We start from the raw sequence: 22,491 nt of genomic DNA on the forward strand, positions 1-22,491 counted from the left end.
AGCAAAACAGGAATGCTGCTGCTTGTCCACTAGCACGGGGTTAAATCGGACATGTTTCTATTGAAGGAATGACTTTAGTAACTTTACTTCAGTTACTTTATGCTTTCTCGAGGTTTTAATCGTACACTCCAGGTTTAGGTATGTACTCATTGTTTTGTAATGTTTGTGGCGTTTGTTTGTATTTGTCGTGTTTGCTTCATGTGTGAAAAATCTGGAAAAGAAATGAAAGGAGAGCGTGAGGGAGAGTGAGTGAGTGAGTGTCCGACAGAAGGGAATCTCCTGTCAGGATCATGTGTTTAAGTTTAGTCTGTGCTGCTGGAGGCTCGATATGAAGACGTTGTTGTGACTGTGGACTGCAGCACGGTAAGCTGCCTCTGATCCAACAAATACTTACTAATATGAGACATTTCATGCAGATTCTTATGGCTTTAAGTAATCTTTAACTTTGATGTGTGCTTTTTCTACATTTTCTGATTGATATGAGTTGGCCATGTTGACTGACCTTTAGACTATTTAAACTTTAGTGTAATCAGTCTGAGACGTGGCATATGGACGGCTGCAGCACTAAGACGATGCAGGTCTTTCCCCTAAATTAAACCCGTCACTTCTCCGCTAACAGGAAGTGATTAATCTAATCTGAAGAGCGGCACACAAACTGTCTCAGAGCATGTGACCCAGTGTGTGTGTCCATGTATAGATGTTCAGGTTCACGTTTTTTTTTTTTTCATACTTTCATTATTATACAAAAGTTGCTCTATGAATTCAGCTTAAATAAAGTTTATTTACACTATTTCTGCATACATATGTCTGTTAATTTGGAGTATCATCAAATGACAGGATATCAGGGTCAGGTGACTCTCACTAGTAACTGTGACAACTATTGGGTCCCATTGAGGCTGTCATGTGAGACTGTTTACAGGCAGACCAGTAATCATGAGACTCCACTAAGGGTCTACAATGGGGACTTTAAGATGGTGTGTGTGTGTGTGTGTGTGTGTGTGTGTGTGTGTGTGTGTGTGTGTGTGTGTGTGTGTGTGTGTGTGTGTGTGTGTGTGTGTGTGTGTGTGTGTGTGTGTGCGCGCAACACTAAATTAAAATGGAAACAAACAGAAGAGGGACTGCTGCAAACATGGATTCATATTACAGGCTCTAATGTATTGTTCAACTCTGTGTGTTTGTCCAGAGGGAGAACCGCCGTCTTCAGGAGGCCAGTATGCGGCTGGAACAGGAGAATGACGACTTGGCCCACGAGCTGGTCACCAGCAAGATTGCCCTTCGGAACGACCTCGACCAGGTAACACAGCAGCACCTGCACAGGGCGTTTTCAAAGCCACAGTATGCTCTGCTTACTCTGTCGAATAAAAGCTGATGTGTTAGTTTGCTTCGTTTTATTTATTTGTTAGGTAAGGATGTATTTGAATTTAGTGTTTGTTCCCAGCTGCCATCATTTGTTGTTGTATACATGAGCAAAATGAGAAGAATAATATATTCCAAATGCATATTCTTTTGAAAATAGAGTAATTTCAGATGTTGAGCTGATTAAAAGCCCTTACTCTGACTAACAGACAAATGTAGCTGTGAGAAGAAAAACATTTCTTAGCCTTTCGCTTTATCTTCCTCAGCAGCTATTGTTAATATGCCCATACTGTCAACACTTCACAAAACAACCCAACAGACGGTGTGAGTCTATAAAACTGTAGTAATGATTAAATAGAAAAGATTATGTGCAGATTTTCCTGTGAAATGAAATCCCAAACCAGTGTATAATATACTTGTCATTGGTCTGCATCTGAATGTTTTTGTACTCTTGATTTTTTGTGTGAAAATAGCACTGTGCTACAGATGCAGATTTGGTATTAAATGGGGGGCCTCTGTGTGTTTGTGTGTTTACGTGCACTCAGGCAGAAGACAAGGCCGATGTTTTGAACAAAGAGCTGCTGAGCACCAAGCAACGTCTGGTGGAGACGGAGGAGGAGAAGAGGCGACAGGAGGAGGAGACGGCACAGGTAACACCTGCGCTCTCTTTACCTTCACCTGGTTAGGCTCAGCCTTTACGAACTACAGATCTTATTGGTCATTTGACCCAACGATGTTTGTAGTCAAAGCTTTGTTTATGCTCCTGTATTTTGTTGCTAAAATACAGAAATTTCATGAGGCAACACATTCCCCTTTCCACCAACATGTAGCCAATTCCTTTCTGGTTTTCGCACATAATTTTGAACTGTTCTGAGCATTTCATCCAAAATTAAATTCTTCGGAAATCAAAAAGTTGGGCATGTCATATTCTACAGGTTGTTGTGCAGTCTCCTCCGTTGATGGTTGACAGTCCTGCTCAAAAGTGGTGGAAACACGGATGATACCAAGAATCTTGAGCAGAAACAATTCAATAACCAGAGCTAATTTGGTGGAAAAAGGATAATAGTAGTTTGTGTCTCCTGTGAAATTAGTAATTAATGACTTAAATCTTCTTAGTCAGTGACCAAAGAAAATCCAACATCATCAGCAAGTGTCTTAAAATGGCTTTAAGTCACCTTGCAGAACACAGAATAACCCTTCATTCACTTGTTCCTTGGATTGTCCCATTTCTCGTTTTGGGAAGTAGTTGTTTCAACTTCGATGTGCTCATCAGCTTTTAACATATTTGTATTTTGTCCCAGTACATTCCCTTTTTAAACCTCAATAATATTCCTTTACTAGACTTGTTATCAGGGCTAATGATAATAAATAACAATTCTAATTAATCTAGGTATCTGTGTGTGGACAGCAACTAATTGTTACAATCTAATAACATAATTATAAAATTACATGTGAGCAGACATCTACTTTCACTGACATGTATCTGTGAACATGACGTCAAAGTTGGCAAGTCATGCACCCACACTTTCGAGAGTTTCTGAGTTGTTGTTCTGACTTGAGGGTTTGTTCAAATTAATTTTTCCTATTTTCCGACGTTGGAACTCACTTTTCCAATTATTCCAACATCACATGTATGCACTATAACAACGGCAGGTAAATAGAGCAGTTATACAATAGACTTGTATAGAAAATGTATAGAACATTTCTCTATTTTAAATAATACTCAATAGTGAAGAAAATCCATGGACTCGTAGACTATTTTTTAACATTTAGGGCATCTTTAAAACACATATCTCACTATAACACAGCTTCTACTGTGTACATGCCTAGTGAGTCATGGTTAGTATTGATCATTTAAATTGATGATATTTATGTTATTATTTATATTTATAAGTTGTTTATTGGTCCGTAAAGAGAGACTGATGCAGCATACATATACTGAGCCGCAGTTGCACAATTATTTTAAACGTCTGCACAGTGAATATGTGAACGTTTTTAATTCTTCCCAAGGCCATTTTATCACCCTGATATTTGTGTAAACATTATGTTTTAGTGTTATGTCCTGTCAGCACATCCTCCACATTAATGTATTTATTTTCCGTTTTTGTTTTGTCTCTCTCAGCTGAAGGAAGTGTTCAGGAGGGAGTTAGAAAAAGCGGAGCTGGAGATCAAGAAAACCACAGCGATCATCGCAGAATACAAACAGGTTGGAAAATTTTGATAACCGAAATCCATCTGCTGTAAACAAAATGGAGTAAAAGTAACACCCACACTCACTTGCTCATTTGCAGTCAGTGAGATGCACATCAGACTTTACAAAACTCTTAACTGCAATGATCTTACATTTAGTTTTTGTATTTTATTCACACTTATTTTTATTCTGTGAGAACTTTGCACCTGTTTTTTTAAGTGTTTTGTAAATAAAGTTTGTATTTTTAGCCATGACAGGAATAACTTTAATGTAACATGTCAGTTTCACTCTAACTCCTCTAATCCAACTAGTTCACTAGTGCAGTATCCAAAGGTATGTTATTGTTTTAAACATCCTTTACTGCTACAGACAGTAACAGGCTAATAACGACTGCACTTTAGTCGATGTAAAGCCCACATAACACAGATAAAGATCAGGGTGCTCGGTTAAGTTTTCCTGGAGAAACACATGCTAAGAACTCTTCAGTGTCTCTCTTATCTTATAGTTCAAATATGGCATCTCTTATATAACCTGACTTCCTCTCCGTGTTTCAGATCTGCTCCCAGCTGAGCACCAGGCTGGAAAAACAGCAAGCGGCAACAAAAGAAGAGCTGGACATCGTCAGGGTAAGATTAATGCACAGCAACTGCAAAATGTTGCAGATGCAGGTTCGGTTTTCAAGCTCCTAACTAAATCCACAGTATGTTGCATCACAGAACAAAGGGCTTTGCAGGACTATTCTGTCGTTCAGTTAAGTAAAGATAAGCCCAGATTGGTACATTATTACACCCATAAAGACCCTGATTGCACAAATTATCCCACACGGTTTAGCCCTTGTCAAACACATGATGTTGCTCTTTGTGGGTGTGGCAGTGGATCACCTCAGGGCTGGATAAAGACCATGACATTCTTCCTAATGTAATGTGTTGCCAGTTAAAATGGGAAGTTGTAGTTGAGATTTAACAGGCAGGATCTTTCAGAAGAGAGACAGTGTAAATGTCAGTGTTAGTGTGCTACGATTGATTGCTGTAGCAGGTGAGCTGCAGCTGAACTGTGAATTACTTTTTTGTACTGGCAGAGATTGTTGGGTTGTAGACAGCAGGGTGGAGCTGTGCGTCTAGTGATGATGAAATGGATGGATTGTGAAAATTAAACTTCCCCTTGAGCAATGAGTACATGACAGAAAAAATCTATTAACTGTTTTTAATGAGGCTGCTTGTTAGGTCCTGACAACAGGCTTTACCCTTAGTCCGAATCAGGATTCAGAATGTGTGCTTTTGCCTGTACTCACATGTCTATGTACAGTATGTTCACTCGCCATCCTCTTGTGTGCCCCTGTAGAGTAAGGTAATGGGCTGTGAGCACTGCAGGGACCTTTTCAGCACTCTGGGGACCCTCCAGGCATCGTCCCCTGGCAGGGACAAGACATCCACCGAGCCGCTGGACGAGGAGAAGGACGGACTGAAGGAACAGCTGAGGACGCTGGAGCTGGAGCTGGCACAGACCAAACTGCAACTGGTGGAGGCCAAATGTCGCATCCAGGTCAGCAGGAGAGGGACGGTGATATCAATAATAATAATAACTGCTGCAGAGATGCAGCAGACTAAGTCTAAAGGCAAAGAATAAAAAAAAAACTTTCATAAAGATCTAAGTCAATACAATGTAGAAGAAAACTCTACAGAATTTATTATTATAACTGAGTTTACTGCACATTCAGTACTTTGTTACTTCATTTCTGGATTTCAGACAAGTTTTTAAACTCAGTATGTTCATAACGAAATAAAGGTAGAAACAAGGACACCAAGCCCAGTTTCACTAACAAGACTTAAAGTCTACAGCCATAGGCTAGATGCTAATGTCAGAAGTGCCAATGTAAACATGCTGATATTTAACAAGTTCATTAAACAGGAGCATCTTAACTCATCTTAGTTTAGCGAGTTAGCATGCTAACATTTGCTGTTGGGAATGTCTGATGATAGTGCGAGATAAAAAGCTAAGGGATCATCAGAATTACTGTACTTCTCGAGACAAATTTAAATTTGCATACAGTAAAAAACTTTATTAGTCTGATTATTTGCATGATATATGTGTATTTACGTATAGCCACCCCTGAGTTTGGACAGGTGTATCAGGATTCACATGTGCATTGAAAAGACTGTATAAATTTAAATCCTCAGTTGTCATTTAGTCCTCATGTATGATTGGAGATATGTTTAGTCGCTGGATGGTCTGGAGCTAAAACTGAACACATGAACAACACAACATGAACTGTGGTACATGAGCTCCACCTGGTGGCAGACAAGGGCCTCACTGAAGTAATAAACTGGCCAAAAGACCATAATATGTCATTTGATTTAAAAGTTATATATACACACACATATAAACACATCACATAAAAAATAGTTGTCATTCGTTTTGAAATAAAACTCTCCTGTGCTGAGCTATGTAGGGCGAGCGTGATGTGACATGACCTATACATCCATGGACGGGACGACTAGAACTAGTAAGCAAACGTACACAGTCAGATTCTGACTTCTCAGTTGCTGATTAAAAAGCAGCTGGAATATTGAAATGGCTACCAAGCCAAAAAAAAAACAATGGAGAGGCAAGTGACAATGCCGGCCCTGACAGGTCAGATGAACCAGATGCCAAAGAGAAGTCGAAGTCAGCAGTTCAAGCTGCCAGTGCTCTTCTAGAAAGAAAGTAAAAAAATGTTACCAGGCTGTGGGGCAGGAAGTAGAGTGGGTCGTCCAGTAATCGTAAGGTCGTTGGTTCGATTCCCAGACTCCCCTGGCTGCGTATCGAAGTATCCTTAAGCAAGATACTGAACCTCAAATGGCTCCTGATGACCAGGTCAGCACTTTGCATGGCAGCCTCTATGAATGTTTGTGTATGGTTGAAAACGACAAATGTTGTAAAGAACATTGAGTGGTCAGTAGTCAAGACAAACCTCCCTCGGGACAAATAAATTCCTCTTGAATCTTGAAAAGCACTATAGAAAGTCCATTTACCATTTAGTTATTGCTTTTATACACGAGGTGGCTCTTTCATTGTTTGTGTTGGTATTTGCAGTTAGTGGTATTCGGAAATTTGGTTTGGTGAATAGTGATACATGGTCTGATAAGTTTGGAAACCTCTGTTGTAGACCAACAAGAGAGAATGCTCTCCTACTCTGTGCTCCTCTTGCTGACCCCTCTGTGCTCATCTTGTCACTCTGCAGGAGCTCGAGCACCAGCGGGGAGTCCTGATGAACGAGATCCAGGCGGCCAAGAACTCTTGGCTCAGCAAGACTCTGGGCTCCCTGAAGAGCTCGGCTTCCTCTTCCTCCAGCTCCACGTCCCAGACCCCGTCCTCTCCAAAGGAGGGTCCTGCCTAGGCTACCCTCTCTCCGTCTCTCTGCCCCCTGCAGGATGTACACTAGGGCTGAGGAACACAAGTTGAAGAAACTAGCAGTGGAGAAATGCAGTATTCCTTTTTCCAGCCGGTGGCAAAGCAGAGCTTGCCGGCTTCTTGGACTGCAAACAGCTGAAAAGATGAGGGAAGAAACAGGCGGAGGACTGGACCAACCGCCTGCATTTTACTTGATGTTTCATTTGAGTGAACTGAAAAGTGTCTGTGACCTTCAGGTGATGAGACAGGTGACGGTGAATCATCATGGAGGCTCGCAGTAGATTTAAAATTCAGTGTACAATGCTGACACTGTGGTGTCAGAGCTCTAAACTCTCATTATAACAAAGATGATTAACATACACAACGGCTTCCCTCATATAGGTGAGTAATCTAGCGCTACCTTGTGGCCAGATATTGCTACTGCAGCCATTTTCGCTGAGAATTCAACCCGCATTCAGTCCACAACTTGAACAACTTTCAAGAATAGTGACACAGCTACAGCTGCAGAGATATTATACGTTTACTGCATAAAGATATAGTGTTCTACATTAACCATTCAGCGCAGCAAAGCCACAGCACTCTGAAAAAGGAATACTGCATTCAGAGTCCAAGAACAACACAGAGTTGTATTTCTTTATAGTAATATAACGTAAACAATGTTGTCATATAAATATGTATAACTAATTATTGATTTTTTTGTAATAATCTTGTACAGTTCTTTAAGAGAAGAGAAAAAAACACAAGGAAAAGTTCTTTGTTAATTTTTTTTTTACTGTTTGGAATTTGAATGTCATCTCTCTCGATGTTGACGTACAGTAAGCACAGTGTGTGATCGATGCGGTCAGGTCCAAATGCTGAAAAGGCCAAAGTGACAACCTGCAGATTAACGTGGTTAATGTCCCTCCCGTTTCTTCAGTCAGGGGTCAAACTGACTCAAGGTGTGTAATATCACTCTAAATTTCATTGATTTGTTCTTTAAATCCTGGTTCCAGTTCATGCATTTTCTGCAGAGTTAAACTCGCTGTGATCACAACAGAAACAGACTCGCTTTTCCATTTCTGTGCTCATTCCGTCCTTTTGTCTACTTTTAATGAATCCCTCGGAAATAGTTTAACACAATGTCACATATCCTCAGTGATGATCTGAAGTCTCCAAAATGTTTTTTTTTAAATGCAGAAGCTACAGATTGACTTTGGCTGTATATTTTTTTTAGTTTTATTTTTTTAAACCACTGTTAATCTTGTTGTTTTAAATTGCACGAACTGTCTGTGGTCTCTGCAGTCGTTATTGTTGCCTTCCCTAATTTAGAAGAAGCCGTTTCCTGGATTGTGACGGATAAACCAGCACAGTAATCATGGAGTGTGTCTGTCTGTGTTTATGCAGACAACACCCACAGGAAGTGTTGAAAGAATTCACTCGTTCATACCTGTTGCAGTCATCATAATTCACTGTGGATACCAGAGTCAGCACATTAAATTAGGTAATTTTATATTACAGTGTAGGCTCTAAAGTATCTGTTACAAAGCACAAGTCATCCCTAAATAAATATATATTTATTTCCCAATTATTGCCAAACATCATTGCCAACACCTTATTTGCTCTTTGTGTTGTCTTGTTAAAACAATAAACTTTATAATTAATTGTTTACGCAATGAGCAAAGCGTGTGCATACCCTCAATCATCCCTGTGTCAGTGGTGGTCTTTTGGCTGTGTTGCTCAGTGCGGACACTTCATTATAAACTGTGTTAAATCAAACTAACTAATTTGTTGTATCTTGAAAGTTAGAACTTAAATCAATTAACATCTTCATTAACGTGCAGGCAAATGTGGCGGTTTCCTCTAAGAAGCAAGTAAAATTCACATATTCTTGACAAATTAAGATCTAACTTTTAGTTTCATGGGGTTATCTTTAGCAAGGTCAAGTGTAAGCAGAAGGTGCCTCGTGTAAATAAGCGAAAAGGATCGACCTGAATACATCTGCTTTTTGTTTTTAAAAGAAAAGAAAAAAACAACTTAAAGCAGCTTCAAGGGGCTTTCATTTTGTTTTGACTCTGGCGGCCCCTGAGGAAAAAAGTGGTACGACAGCCGCCTGATTTGGCTGGTGCGTGCGTTTGTAAAGTAAAATAAGGATGCAAAATTATAAATACTTAAAAAAAAAAATAAAACAGAGCTCGCTGCAGAATACATAGCGATAAGGTAATGTTTCTAATTGTGGCTATGTAAGATTAATTACTAATATAATGAAGGTGAAACAAAGTAAACTTTATTTTAGTGGCGTGCCACCGCACTATAGTTTCCTCTTTCCACAGTCTGAGACCCTTCAATTTATTGTCCGCACTCCCCCATAAAAAAGTATTCTAACTCTAATCTATCTTGTTAATCTAAATACCAATAGTAACCATAAAGAATGTAGGTCATATCGAGGGGAAAGTATTAAATTGAGACTATTTCATAACAAGTTAAAAGCTCCTTTTAGTATGTTTAAACTACTCAGACTTATTGCATTACTAGTTGCTAATATCTACAGTAAGAGTGAGCACCACAGCCAGTGATCCAAAGACACTCGGATGATTTTGTTGTATTTGTACTAAATCAACACTTAACACTCAGTCAAAAGTTGTGCGTTTTGCTTTTAACATGAACATGAGAGCTGTAGTGTAGGTGCCAAATGTCCTGCTTGATTCTCCACTCTGGTTGTCACTGAAATCAGCCTTTGGACTCCGATCAAGCCCATGTGTACTTGTTGGTATGTGAGCGTGTGTGTTTTATGGATGTGTGTATGTAGGCGTGTGTTCTGCACTGTAACTCAAGTGGTTGAAGTTGAAACGGTTTCTTCTTCACGGGGCTGCCTTTTCTGTTGATGACTGAAGCCGCTGGCTGGTGAGAGGAAAGCCATCTGACTGTTTGAGATGTCAGAGAGCGTCAGCTGTGCCATAAGAGCCTCCACTCTTCTCCGTCCCCAAAGGTCTTCCTCCGTACTCCCAACGACCTGAACCAACTTCGCCAACAACCACGTTATCTGAGCTTATGGACCGATCTGCTGAGTATCATTTTCAGCAGGTGCATCACACATTTCCACCACGAGCCTCCAAGTGCGACCACCATCCTCTAACTGGTGGCGGCTGAGCAGCTCCACCGGAGGAAATGCAACAATAATCATAGAAAGGGAGACAAAGGAAGCGGACCGGCTGGATATCATTGAATTCAAGGTGCAAGGACATTCCTTCTTCACTACCTTGCATCATTCTTGTTGGTCACACCTGTGACAGTTACAAAGCCGTACAGTTTAACGTAAACTGTGGCCAATTTGGAGAAAGCTCCTCGTCTTTTATGTGCACTAAAGCAACATTAACATTTTAAACACTATTTCAAGATGTGTGTTTGTTTGTTTCAACGTTATCCTGATCACACAGCATAATTATTTTTTAACTGATGATTATTGATGCTGAAGAGGACAGCTGCCAATTTATAATCCACTCTAATTCAGATCATTTCAATGATGCACAAAGTGCAGGCGGTGAGTGGGATTAGAGGTGTGATGTGCGTTGTGTAGTTTACAGTTTGTTGTAATTCCACAGTCCTGTTACACAGGGAGGGGCTGCTCCTCAGCTGGTCCGACTTCAACACTGTTTGCTGTACAGTAACTGTCTGACCTGCATTAATAAATTTCAGTTTTTCTGTTCATTCATGCACTCTGAGCTTTTACTGAATTATTCATTTTAGGAATAATAAAGGATCTACAGAGAGATTCACATTTTCTATTCTCTTTTTAATGAAGAACATGACATCCGTTCAGGCCACAAAGAGATTTTATTAGCTGTGACACAACTAGAAGCACATGTTGACGTAACATGATGCGTAATGTTTAACAGCTACAGCAAAATCTGGGTGACAAATATGACTTTTTTTGTGTAACTCTTTACAATATTAATCTGATTCAGTTTATACATAATCAGCTGTAGAAGGTCCCTATAATCATGGCGTGATGTGGAAGGCAATAATTACAGAAAAATGTCATTCAAAGCTATGTGGCAGTACATTTTATAGCATATTACTTGCATAGCGTTTAAACTGAATCTGATCTCAGGCCCAAGAGGACAGAACTAAATTCCTCTATACCTGCTGCCTCCACACTAGTAGAGGTTTGTTTTTGTTTTCCTTGCTGTTCTTCCTTGTTGATGTAGCAAAAAGGGACTCAAACTAGGTTTCATTTTGCTACCCTGGTATGCATGCAACACAGAAATAATAAAGATTATCTGCCAATACAACCTGCAAAGTTGTTTTCCTGACAAACACTGTAGGGAAACAGACTTATTACAAGCAAGGTCTCAAAACAAAACAAAAACAAAAGTGTATGTAACAGCGTAAAGTGAAAATACAGTTGGATTAAACGTATTTTCATTAAAAAATAGACCAAATGGTCCATTTCAGTCTTATCATTTTGTCACACATGTACCGTGTGAACACAGAGCTGTCAGAACTTGTAAAACGCTGACACAACAACTGATATTACATTAAAACTGAAGAGAACAAAATGAGACTCTTTTTAGAGACTAGGACTCAGATTATTGGATTTATCCTATTTGGCATCACCAAGGTTCAAAAATCAGGAGTCTTCTCAGTTCACAAATCAGTGAGAGCTGATAAACTTCTCTGAATCTGCTGACTGTGACTGTCATGTTAATCACATGAAACAAATAAAAGGATAATGGTGAAAAACTTCATAATGTCAAATGAAAGAAAATTGAATATTTCGCAGCGAAGGGACACAATCAAGCCAGAAATTAGAGGTGCAGCTAGGTCTAGGACATACTAGAGGTACTACATGTCCCAGCATTCCAAGGGGTGCTTAGAAAAGACTGAGGAAGAGCAGCACAGTGCTGGTAAATGGATGGATCATTTTGAGGGACATTTCATTACAGATGTTCAGGTAATTATATCTGCTGAACAAATGCTTATCATTTTTTGACTTCCATGTTGCTGAATTGGTCGCTGATCTCATCGAAGTAATTGTCAGCGAAGCGAAGCATCTGCATGACGGCGCTGAGCAGCAGGATGTCGCAGTTTGGGTCCAACTCCAACTCCTCGCTGTAGTTCTTTACAGGAACAACACAGGACAGAGGCACACCGAGCCGAGTGCTGACCTCCTGCATCTGGATCACAAAAAATTCAGATGAGGGTGATTTATAGTTTAGTTTTTTCCAAAGATTACAGAAAATTAGCTGTGATTTTACAAAAGTTGGCACAAATTTGTTTTGATTTGTCCTTTCAACTCTGGAAAGGTTGAAACGATGCCTACCCTACATCAGTCAAGTATTACACACGCTGATGGACAGACTTTGACTGGTATGTCAGTTAAACATTTCAAATGAGCTACAAACACAAAACAATCCTGAAGTACAACAAATCCTGTAGCAGTTTTTTCTTAAATATAAAATCCTTACCTTCTGCCTAATGTAGTAACTCCTATAAACATTTCTCACGTCCTCTGTCACCAAAGGACAGGCTTCATCTACTTTAGTGAGCAGGACCAGCTGAGGAATCCCTGAAAACACCAGAGAGAAAGAAAACGTCCAACATTTACAGACTTTCAGATATCAAGCGGTCAAGATATTGGGACACCACTTTTAAACTACTTAAAATTATTTTTTCGTTGTTGCAAGACTACTTTTAGCATATATGAAGCATTTCTTTCATTGGTCTTTCTGAAAAAATGTAGCAAGTTCCTGAGGTTTACTCTCCGTATTCTTCAGCCAATCTGTGGGGCGCTGAATGTAAAAAAATTCACTGCAGATTTCTAATGGACACATTTTCAAAATCTAGATCATTTTCTTCACAGTTAGCTAATTTTCCCCACAGCTGAGACATAAACTGTTAAAAATGTCATATGTGAAAAAAAAAGTTAAATGTTACATCTAAATGTAAATGTTAATATTAAATCTAAATCTGAATGTTGAACATTCAACATTTCGCTCTTTCCATCCCTGTTGAGGCTAGTAGTTTATGTTGAACAGAGCTACAGTACACATAATGTTTGTGGCTAATTTACAACTTAACTTCATTCATATCTGCTGTTCTGTCACTCTCCACTGCCTCTGCTGAAGTCTTACTGAGCTAATGTTCAGCTAACATACATGCAGTATCTGCTCTGCTCACTTATCCTGTGTCTCCTGTGACATTTATGTTTTTGTACTTTTTGGTTTCAAAATGGTGTATTAATTTGACTGAATACCGTTCCAGTATCTACTATACACAGAAGATTTGATCAGCTATATCGAACTTATGGTCTCTTTCTAAGATTGGCAGTGCAGACGGCCACACTGAGCTAGACAGCAGCTGACTATTTAACACAAGAGCCACAGACTGTCAATCAGACTCAGACAGGCCCCTCCAGCTAGCTGAGATGAAAATGAGCATTTCTAAAAAAAACCCTGTGTTTCTTCCTTTTGATAATAGTAAATACTAATACTGATATTTTCTATATATTTTTAAGAGTTTGCATATATGACTTCTACAGAAGACATTGTGAAAAGAACTCAGATACATTTTCCACAGTGGCCCTAACCTTCTTCTGTAGTCTTCGTTATAATGAAATGGCAGTGGGACTAAATTTGACTGACCCATTAAGTTGACCTTTTTGCGGATAGCTTCCAGCTTCTCCTCCAGCTTTGTGGGCATGATGGAGACTTTGCAGGCATCAGTGACGTAGGCCACACAGTGGATCTTGTCCTTAAGGTCCGAAGACCCACGAAAGCCATAGGCCTCCGAATGCAGTGGAGCTGAGGGGTTGAACTGAGTCACACAGTTGAGGGGAAAGACAGAGACAGTTTGAGTTAACTAAAACCAAATCAATGGCTTATACATTCAATATCCTGCTCAATGTAACAAAAAGCTGTACCTGATATCGGTCTGGCAGATGACCTTTAAGGATGTTGCTGATGTCATCAATATTAAGCCCCCCGTCTGTGCCTTCCTCCAGTCCCATGGTATCACACAAGGTGATTGGCAGAGGCTTTCCTTCTCGTCCAGCTTTCAAAGAGTAGGAGCGAAACTGTCTCGTACAAAGTGAAGGAATAACAAATCACAAAACAGGGACAGGGCAGAATTTTTATTTTTAAAATCAGTCAAACAGAAATCATTAACTGTCAGGAACTGACCTGTGTGGTGAGGCTGGTGCTGGAGCTGCCAGAGATGGCCTGGCTGGTGACGTGGCCTCTGAATACAGAGTTGATAGAGTTGAAGAAGCTGGACTTTCCAGCTCCAACTGGTCCAATGAGCAGAACCCGAATCTGAGACACAGAGCTGACTGTGGGTTTGTAGCTCTTAATACTCTCCATCAGCTCCGTCCTCTTCCTGCAGGAACAAGAGTAGCAGTCATGATTGGCATATTTATGATGATTTGTCAATATTTGTGAGGTAAAAACAGTACAGCACAGTAAGCATGGCAAACAATGTCATTGCAATGTCAACATTTTGCATCCATAATTTAAAATTCCATGTTTATAGTTTACCAAGTCAAACCTACAAAGTTCTTGTATGTGTAACACATTCATTATTACATTTAAACAATGAACACATTGTTCTGTCTTTTCAGATCATCAATTTGTGTCACACTGTATATATTATTGTGTAGTACATCAACTATAATGAAGCATGTTAATAGCATTGTGTGCAGGATGGTGGCTCTCTCCATCTTACTCAGATTCCCAGATTACAGTCCTCCATGGCTTCTCCAGTTCTGTGGTCTCTGTTGAAGAGCAAATACAACTTTTACAAAACAATGATCTCGTCAAATTTGATTTTTTTAAAAAGAAGAAAATATTACCTACCTATACAACTTTGTTTTCTTGTGATGAGTTTACATGACTCATTAAAAAGGTATCATTAATATCACACAGTGTATTGTATTATACATCCTCTACTGTTTAGGTTGACTCATGCAGATGTAATATTGTGAAATATTGTTTTACCATCAGATTTTGGACAATGAAAAATAATATGATGGAATCAAACACTAGTGGACCACAGTTGGTAGAGATGCACATATAAACAGACGCATCTTGAATACTGTACATGATAAACCACTCATGGATCCGTCACAACAAAAACAAAAAACCAACGTGTTTGTTTTTATTGAACTCACCCTCCACTTGATAGACTTCACACTCAGTCAGGTTGAGGTCGTTGCCATGCATCTCTGCAGCATTGAAGTTGTAATAATTTCCTGGATTGTTATAGACAACAGGCTGGCTTCCATTGACAAGAACCAATGCTTCACCAAAATATGGACCAGAGTTACCAATCATTCTCACTGCATGAGCATGACTAGTGACCGGATATTTGAGGAGCTTTTCTCCACTGAAAGTGAAGAGAAAGGCCTGGTTATCATTCACATACTGTCCAGACTGACTGAAAGGTTGTTTGGTGTAACCTCCAAACACAAAACCGGAGACGTTATAGCCCACAGACACTGTGGGACTGCAGTTGTCACATCGTTGGTGGAAGGCTGCTCCGGTGAAACCATGGATGCTGGCCTTGTACAGCAGCTGGAGTTTGACTCTCCCCAGCTGGGAGCAGATTGTTCTCTGCTGGCTCTTGGTCAGCCTGGGGTTCATAGTGACAGTTGGTCCGCTGAAGTGTGTGAAGGATGCTGAATGAACCTTAGATGGTTACTCACTTTGGTGTCTAAACATAAAAAGAAACATGGATGCATTGAAATGCAGGATATCTATATTTAATTGAGCTTGGTCGATTCCCCTGGATAAACCACTTTCATGTATCATCTAAATTGCATCCAGTGTTCAAGTTGCTTTTAAAAAACAAACAAACCCAGTATATCAAGATTTTTTGACAGTAGCTACCTTGGCCCAGATTCAGACAGGAACTGAAAATATTTCCTGACAAAAACAAAAAGAAACAGGTTTTTCCACACCTCATTCATATTTGAATGGCAGCTGAACGATTAAATCACTTTCTGTTTGCACTCACACTGCCAAAGAATGGGTTTGCTATGTTTTTCCATTAGTCAAGGCAAATTCTTTTGTACTGTAATTTTTTTTAGCAATTTCTGGCACAAAAATTTCCCTCGGGTTAGGAATCGCACAGTATATAGAGTAATAATTTTAGGCAAAGAAGTTAATTTGAACTGACGTCTGTACTGTGTCACAACTTCACCTCATTAACATAAATAATATCTGACATGCAGCAAAAATATTGAGCCTGAAGTGTTTTCATCCTTACCTCCTTCTCTTCTCGATATTTGAGGAAGGTGACCAGCTTTCACAGTATTTACTGTAAAGAGATGTTTATCCAGGATGTCAGGCAAGACTTCTGCTTTCTGCTGGACAGTCAACATGAAGTGAAAGTAATCAACACAGAATGACAAAGATTTTTATGTGTGCTCACTGTAGCTCCTCCTTTCAGTTTAAAGACGCCCTCTGATGAAAATCAAGTTTTTAAAGAACCAGTGAACACATTATTTCTGCTTTAGAACTGCAGTGTACCAAGGACAGTCTAAAAACTCACAAATCAAAGGAACAAGTAAGTCAACTTCATCGCTCTCCATCTCATTAAAATAATATTGCTGGTGATGAGCTGTATTCAGAATAAGTCAGGTGTGCAGATGTAGCTAATTATCTGTATTTTGCATTCCAAGTTTCCCTACTTTCAAAAAAGGGCAGGTACATTTCAGCTGCAGTGAGGGGGGACGGGCTAGAATCCTGGTTAATTTGCATATCAATAGAAGCTCGCATATTTAATTAGGCCAAGTTGTAGAGTTACATACAAGCCATTTTAAAGCCACATGAGGATTTTTTTTAATGGGAAAAAAACTGCATGAACATGCATCTATCCTGTTCCGAGGTCTATCATCAACAGTTACCGCATGCAGCTAACATTAGCAGTTCTAGGTGACTCACGTTAGGCCCGTTCAGCCCTTTCATCACTTAATCACCATGTTCACTGGGAGCTTCCTGTGACCTGGTTCGACAGTCGGCTACTTTGATATCTAGCTGCAATTTCCATTCAGAGCTCATGCTCTCAGATACTATAAATGTGTTGAATAATGGCCAGAAAAGTGTTTTTGCAGAACATTATAATGTCACAGTGAAACTTACCTTTGACCTTTTGGATATGAAATGCGACATCACTTCATCATTTTATCCTATTAAACATTTGTGGAATTTTGTCATAATTAGTGGATGAATTCCCATGGCCAAAACCTTGTTTTGTTGTGAGGTCACAGTACCACTGACCAATATATTTGCACAGGTGTGCACCATCACATGCAGTGGTGGGGAATACACCATCCTGCTGAGTACACTATGCTTACACCAAGAGATGTTCGGTTGTCCTTGCTGTTTATATTATTATCATGAGCCTACGTGATTGCTGTGTGATTTTTGTGGACCAAATATTTATTCTGTTTGATTAATTTTCCTTTATCTTACCCTCTGATATCCGCGGTCTTTAATGTGAAAAGATAATTCCACTCAAACATTACAGCCCAAAGTTTAAAGCTATTGATCTCCTTGAGATCTTTTTGAGCTGTAGGCTATTTTGCCAAGACAGCTTAAATATAACCTTGTAGGTTCCTCTGGATCCTCCTGTTCTGGTACCTACACCAGCAACAGCAGAATGAGGAAAGCTACCAATGACAGCTCTCCTGATGACGGCTCATACTACCAAACAGGCTGAGCAAAGACGAAAAACAACAAGGCAAACAGAGCTCCCTAGAAAAAAGAAACTGGTCGTGCAAGTGTGGTGACATAGAGACGAGGGAGGGAACTGCTAACTGCAAAACATACAGGAAGTTAGCTAAAATGATGACAACACTAGCAGCAGCTTTGAGGCTTAAAATAATCAAATGAAATAATAGCACAACAGTCATACCTAACATGTGCACACAGTACATGGTGGTTTCCCTGTTAGACTTCGATTCCAATGTTCGAACATCATCGGTTTCTTCTGTACAAACAGACTGAAGGAGGCAAAGCCGATACACTCTAATTAAATCTGACTGCCAACATGCTGACTGTGACTACAGCCTATATTACCTGCACAGAGGACAAAGAACAGAAAGACAATGAAATGAATGTTAGAAGAAGAAGTGTAGTCATCATGCAGTAAAACAACACTGCATACTAGTAAGTGATGTGTTGGCTTTTCAAACATGTTTGCTTGTAATGAAATTCCTTTAAATCAGTTAACAATGTAACAAAAACCCACCGTAAGATTACATTACACGTAACGAAAAAACAATAAAAACACCAGGCAGGAACACAGTCAACATGAAGAGCAGCTCTGAAGCTCGATATCTGATATAATATAAAATGTAGTCATTTAGCCATTTATCTGGTGTCACCACATGATAAGGACAGGGAACCCATCTTGGAATAATGCATGAATGCTCCTGAATCGGAATAATGGATGTTTTTCCTGTTCTTCTCATTCTGATAAAATGACATGAAAGCAATCAGACAGCCTGACAGGGAAACACTGATTTATTGGCCAACATCGGTATTGGCTGATATTCCCCTTGAGGAAAATAAGATGGATGGCAAAATGTTTATCTGTTGTCACATCAATTTTGCACCGGCACATTCATGAGCTACAGCCTCTCTATGCATCTGCAATCCGTTTTTAAGGCTGTATAAGTGTAGAAAAGTTCTTCTCATTGAGTAGGTCGTTGTATATCGGGCTAAAAAGGCTTTTGAAGGAGTTTCTTTTCAAATAAAAGTTTTTTTTATGTGAAAGAAAGGTCTATTAAAGGTTGTTTCATAAATCTGTTTGATTGAATTTGTGCTCTTTCAAAGAAACAAAATGAATAACAACAACAAATAAGAAAAAAAGCAACTATTTGCCAAACTGTTATTCTAAACATCTGTATCAGCCCAGATTTTCACAGCCAATGAATCACTCGTTTCTGAGAAATGGTCTGGGCTGCTTCTCCTCCAGTTAACCTGACCCAGACTGGACGAGGGGTCGTTTTGAGGGACATTTCATTACACTTGTACAGGAATTGAAACACCTGTTCTGCTAATTCTTACTGTTCTTTAATTTCAATGTTGCTGAATTGGTCGCTGATCTCATCAAAGTAATTATCAGCAAAGCGAAGCATCTGCTTGACGGCGCTGAGCAGCAGGATGTCGCAATTTGGGTCCAACTCCAACTCCTCGCTGTAGTTCCTCACCGGAACAACACAGGACAGAGACACACCGAGCCGAGCGCTGACCTCCTGCATCTGGATCAAAAAACACACAGCATATCATATAGATCGTAGTGGTAGTGGTAGAAGTATAGATAGTGATATAGTTTATACTTTTTGACCCCATAAAACAGACTAAATCTGCGCTAATTTCAGTGTAATCTCTCTTTTTTTCCTTTCTTTACCACAGCAGAAAGGTTGTGCGGGTTATGTTTGCCCACAATTCAACAATAACTCTATTACTGTATAACTGAGTCATTAAACGTATACACACTTATACATTCATTGAAAATGTACCCAACATCATTTTACAATAATATTCTGCTATTTTCGAAAAGCAGTTAATTAATAACTGATCATTTCTTTGACATGTTTCCAGGAAACTTGTTTCAACTGGTTTCTGCTTAGCTGCTGCTGATCGCGCCATTTTATTTTCCAACTGGTTTCTGTCTAACATTTGCTCATCACGCAATTTTAATTTTCGGCTAGTTGGAATACAACTCACTTCAATTTAGTGGCCTGCTGAGGGAAGGTTAGACAGAAACTAGCAGGTAGCAAGTGAAATAATTGAACTAAAACAGACAAAAACACAGGAGGGGAACTGAATAAGATAACAAATGCTAAATGAATTAAATTTTGGTTGATTTTTAAGCCACTCATTAACACAAACATAAGAATTAAGGAGTCGATTTAAATTTCTTTTTCAGAATAAATTCCTACAATTTGAAGTTGATCTCACCATTTCCTTGATGTAGCCGCTACTATAAACGTTCCTGATGTCCTGTGAAACAAAAGGACAGGCTTCATCCACTTTAGTCATCAGGACCAGCTGAGGAATCCCTGAGAACCAACAAAACAAAAAGACAATTTTCAAATACTGAACTATTTATTTTGGAAAAGAAATCTATGTGTATCTACTGTACTGTTCTGCTGCAGAGTAAAGCTACTACTTGTATAGTTACAATGCTATTAAAGTATCTATCATTCATTTTACTTTTGCTTTCTATTGTTTAACAAATGAACGCCTCACTGGAACATACTGTGATATGTGTAGTTCTGTACATAAGCATTAATATGAACTACAGTGCATGTTAACCGTCCTTACTTTCTACAGTTCTTTTTGTTATTTTCTTTTGTCTACTTTTAATTTTTAAAAAGCAGCCCGTTAACAGGTGTAAGTAAGCATCTTGAAGTGCATCAGGTGCTTGTGCCTGATTATATATTGCAGGAGGGGCGGATTGGCCATTGGGAGTACCGGGACTTTTCCCGGTAGTCCCATCAATAATGGGCCGATGGCTGCCTGTTTTTTATTTTTTATTTGTTTATTTATTTTTTGCTGCGCCTTGCCATGATAACTCTCCCAGCCCAGGGGCAGAGACATGCACCGGCCCACAGAGCTCCGCTGCAGCCTGCAGACACAGCAGAGGCCCATTGGCTTGTCTATCTAAAGACCTGGCCCAATGGCCCTATGATAGGCCCTATGATAGGCCCTATAGACCTGGCCCAATGGCCCTATGATAGGCTACAGAGGCCAGGAGTCCCACCCACGCATGTTCTAGACCCCCCCTAGTCCAATCACCTTTAATGACAAGCAGTCATGATGAGAGAGAGAGAGTGAGAGAAACAAACAACACCAGCACATGAAAAAACGAGAATTACAAAATGGAAAATGTGGGTAAAAAACGGAAAGGCGGAGCTGAAAAACAAAGAGACAAGGAAAAAAAGCTCTCGCAACTGACGCTGCTAAGAGCAAAAAAAATTCCGAAATGTTTGCTGCGGGGGCCAGCGTGGCCGGAGCTAGCAGCAGTGATGCTGCTGCTTCAGCAGGGGGTCAGTTGGACAGTGAGGCAAGTGAGGCTCCCGCTGCCATGGTGGTGGTGCAGGAGGAGCAGGTGGAGGAAGACTTAAGCAGGTGTGTGCCTGCCACTACTCTTGGATATAGTTGCACTTTGTATTGCATTGTTATATGAGTGAGTGATAAATACACACTCTTGAATCTTAAATCCTTTCTCCAGTATCATTCTGAAGAGCAAGTGAGCAACATACTGTGTAATCATTATTTATTTTATTCAAGGCTCCAGAATATTAGGGATATTGTTCAGTATACTACTGTTATTAAGGGCTTGTGTGTTTATATGTACATCAACGGAGCGAGTTCAAGGTTCAAGGTTCATTTATTGTCATTAAAAAACATGCTTTCACATGAACTGAGTTGGCACAGTATCTGTGTGCGGACTTGTTTTTACTGACCCATCAAGTTGACCTTTTTGCGGGTCGCTTCCAGCTTCTCCTCCAGCTTTGTGGGCATGATGGAGACCTTGCAGGCATCAATGACGTAGGCCACACAGTGGATCTTGTCCTTGAGGCCTGGAGACCGACGGTAGCCGTGGGCCTCTGAGTGCAGCGGAGCTGTGGGGTTGAACTGTGAGTCACACAGGAGAAAGCAACGGACAGTTTGTGTTACAGAAACAAACTACAACCAAATCAGTGCGTCATCATGTGTTTATAATCCTGCTGAATGTTACAAAAAGCTCTACCTGATATTGATCTGGCAGATGACCTTTGAGGATGCTGATGATATCATCCACATCAAGCCCCGCCCCCGTTCCTTCCTCCAATCCCATTGTGTCACACAAGATGATTGGCAGAGGTTTTCCTCCTCTTCCAGCTTTCACAGAGTAGCTGCGAAACTGTCAAGAAATAAGTAATGCAGTTTATCACATAAAATAACCCCAGCAGTGCACACCACATAGCAATGCTGAGTGTGGTCAGCGGGGCAGCCAACAAACCTGAGAATTTCAGCAAGTATTTTTTAAAGACACAATCTAAGAGAACCTTTTCGTACTCTTGGAGAAACAGGCTGCAGGATTTAATTAAATGTGTTCTTTTTTTATTTTTGAAAATAGATTGAGGCAATCTAGAGTGGACACTCTACGAATGATTCACTTCTTCTGTGCTTTCAAGCCATCAGAATAATAAGTAAGAGACAATGCCCGTCTACGTGTCCATTATCAGGAACAAATGGATGACATGGAGGCCAGAACCTTCCAACACACAGCACTAAGTCCAAAGAGTGGCGTAGGGATGACGTTTTTTTGTGGGCTAACCCAGAAGTTAGCTCGCCCTGGCTCCCCCGACATAAAACCTATGGGATTTTGAAATGGATTTTGGAATATCGCTGAAAATAAGCTCTGTGGCAAAGACAAGTTTATGATACTTAGCCATTTTGTTCAGCAGGAAAATCTTCACAGATGAACACTTTTGTGATTATCAAAGCGTAAATTAAATCACTAGAAGTATAAAGTTAATGTGTGGCTATAAACGGACTACACTGCGGTCGCATGACTTA

The 22,491-nt window shown here is 39.9% G+C and overlaps 3 protein-coding genes across 5 annotated transcripts in view; 1 reads left to right on the forward strand and 2 right to left on the reverse strand.

Moving 5' to 3' along the window:
- Positions 1–8,204, forward strand: part of rabgap1l (RAB GTPase activating protein 1-like) — a 122,710-nt gene extending 114,506 nt beyond the window's left edge. Inside the window, exons 21-26 of one of the 2 annotated variants that reach the window (XM_073475758.1) lie at positions 1,184–1,294; positions 1,902–2,006; positions 3,479–3,562; positions 4,102–4,173; positions 4,889–5,089; positions 6,768–8,204. In XM_073475758.1, the coding sequence (XP_073331859.1) occupies positions 1,184–1,294; positions 1,902–2,006; positions 3,479–3,562; positions 4,102–4,173; positions 4,889–5,089; positions 6,768–6,923 (729 nt within the window). In that variant the 3' untranslated portion in view covers positions 6,924–8,204. The remainder of the gene's footprint in view (positions 1–1,183; positions 1,295–1,901; positions 2,007–3,478; positions 3,563–4,101; positions 4,174–4,888; positions 5,090–6,767) is intronic. The other variant, XM_073475759.1, reaches the window with a different exon arrangement.
- A 2,524-nt stretch (positions 8,205–10,728) lies between these two features.
- On the reverse strand, positions 10,729–16,303 carry LOC141004328 (interferon-induced protein 44-like). Its single transcript, XM_073475760.1, has 8 exons — positions 16,178–16,303; positions 15,081–15,622; positions 14,636–14,684; positions 14,095–14,290; positions 13,836–13,988; positions 13,558–13,729; positions 12,382–12,482; positions 10,729–12,090 (listed from the first exon to the last, which is right to left on the reverse strand). Exons 2-8 carry the CDS (start codon positions 15,550–15,552, stop codon positions 11,896–11,898), a joined length of 1,338 nt encoding a protein of 445 aa, XP_073331861.1. The 5' UTR covers positions 15,553–15,622; positions 16,178–16,303; the 3' UTR covers positions 10,729–11,895.
- Positions 16,304–18,420: 2,117 nt separating this feature from the next.
- The window catches only part of LOC141005058 (interferon-induced protein 44-like), a 29,354-nt gene continuing 25,283 nt past the window's right edge, over positions 18,421–22,491 (reverse strand). For both annotated transcript variants that reach the window (XM_073476803.1, XM_073476801.1), the window contains exons 5-8: positions 21,680–21,832; positions 21,393–21,564; positions 19,882–19,982; positions 18,421–19,178 (exon numbers count right to left, since the gene is read on the reverse strand). In XM_073476803.1, the coding sequence (XP_073332904.1) occupies positions 18,981–19,178; positions 19,882–19,982; positions 21,393–21,564; positions 21,680–21,832 (624 nt within the window). In that variant the 3' untranslated portion in view covers positions 18,421–18,980. The remainder of the gene's footprint in view (positions 19,179–19,881; positions 19,983–21,392; positions 21,565–21,679; positions 21,833–22,491) is intronic.

Source organism: Pagrus major, chromosome 11 (assembly GCF_040436345.1).
Source record: "Pagrus major chromosome 11, Pma_NU_1.0".
NCBI lineage: Eukaryota > Metazoa > Chordata > Actinopteri > Spariformes > Sparidae > Pagrus > Pagrus major.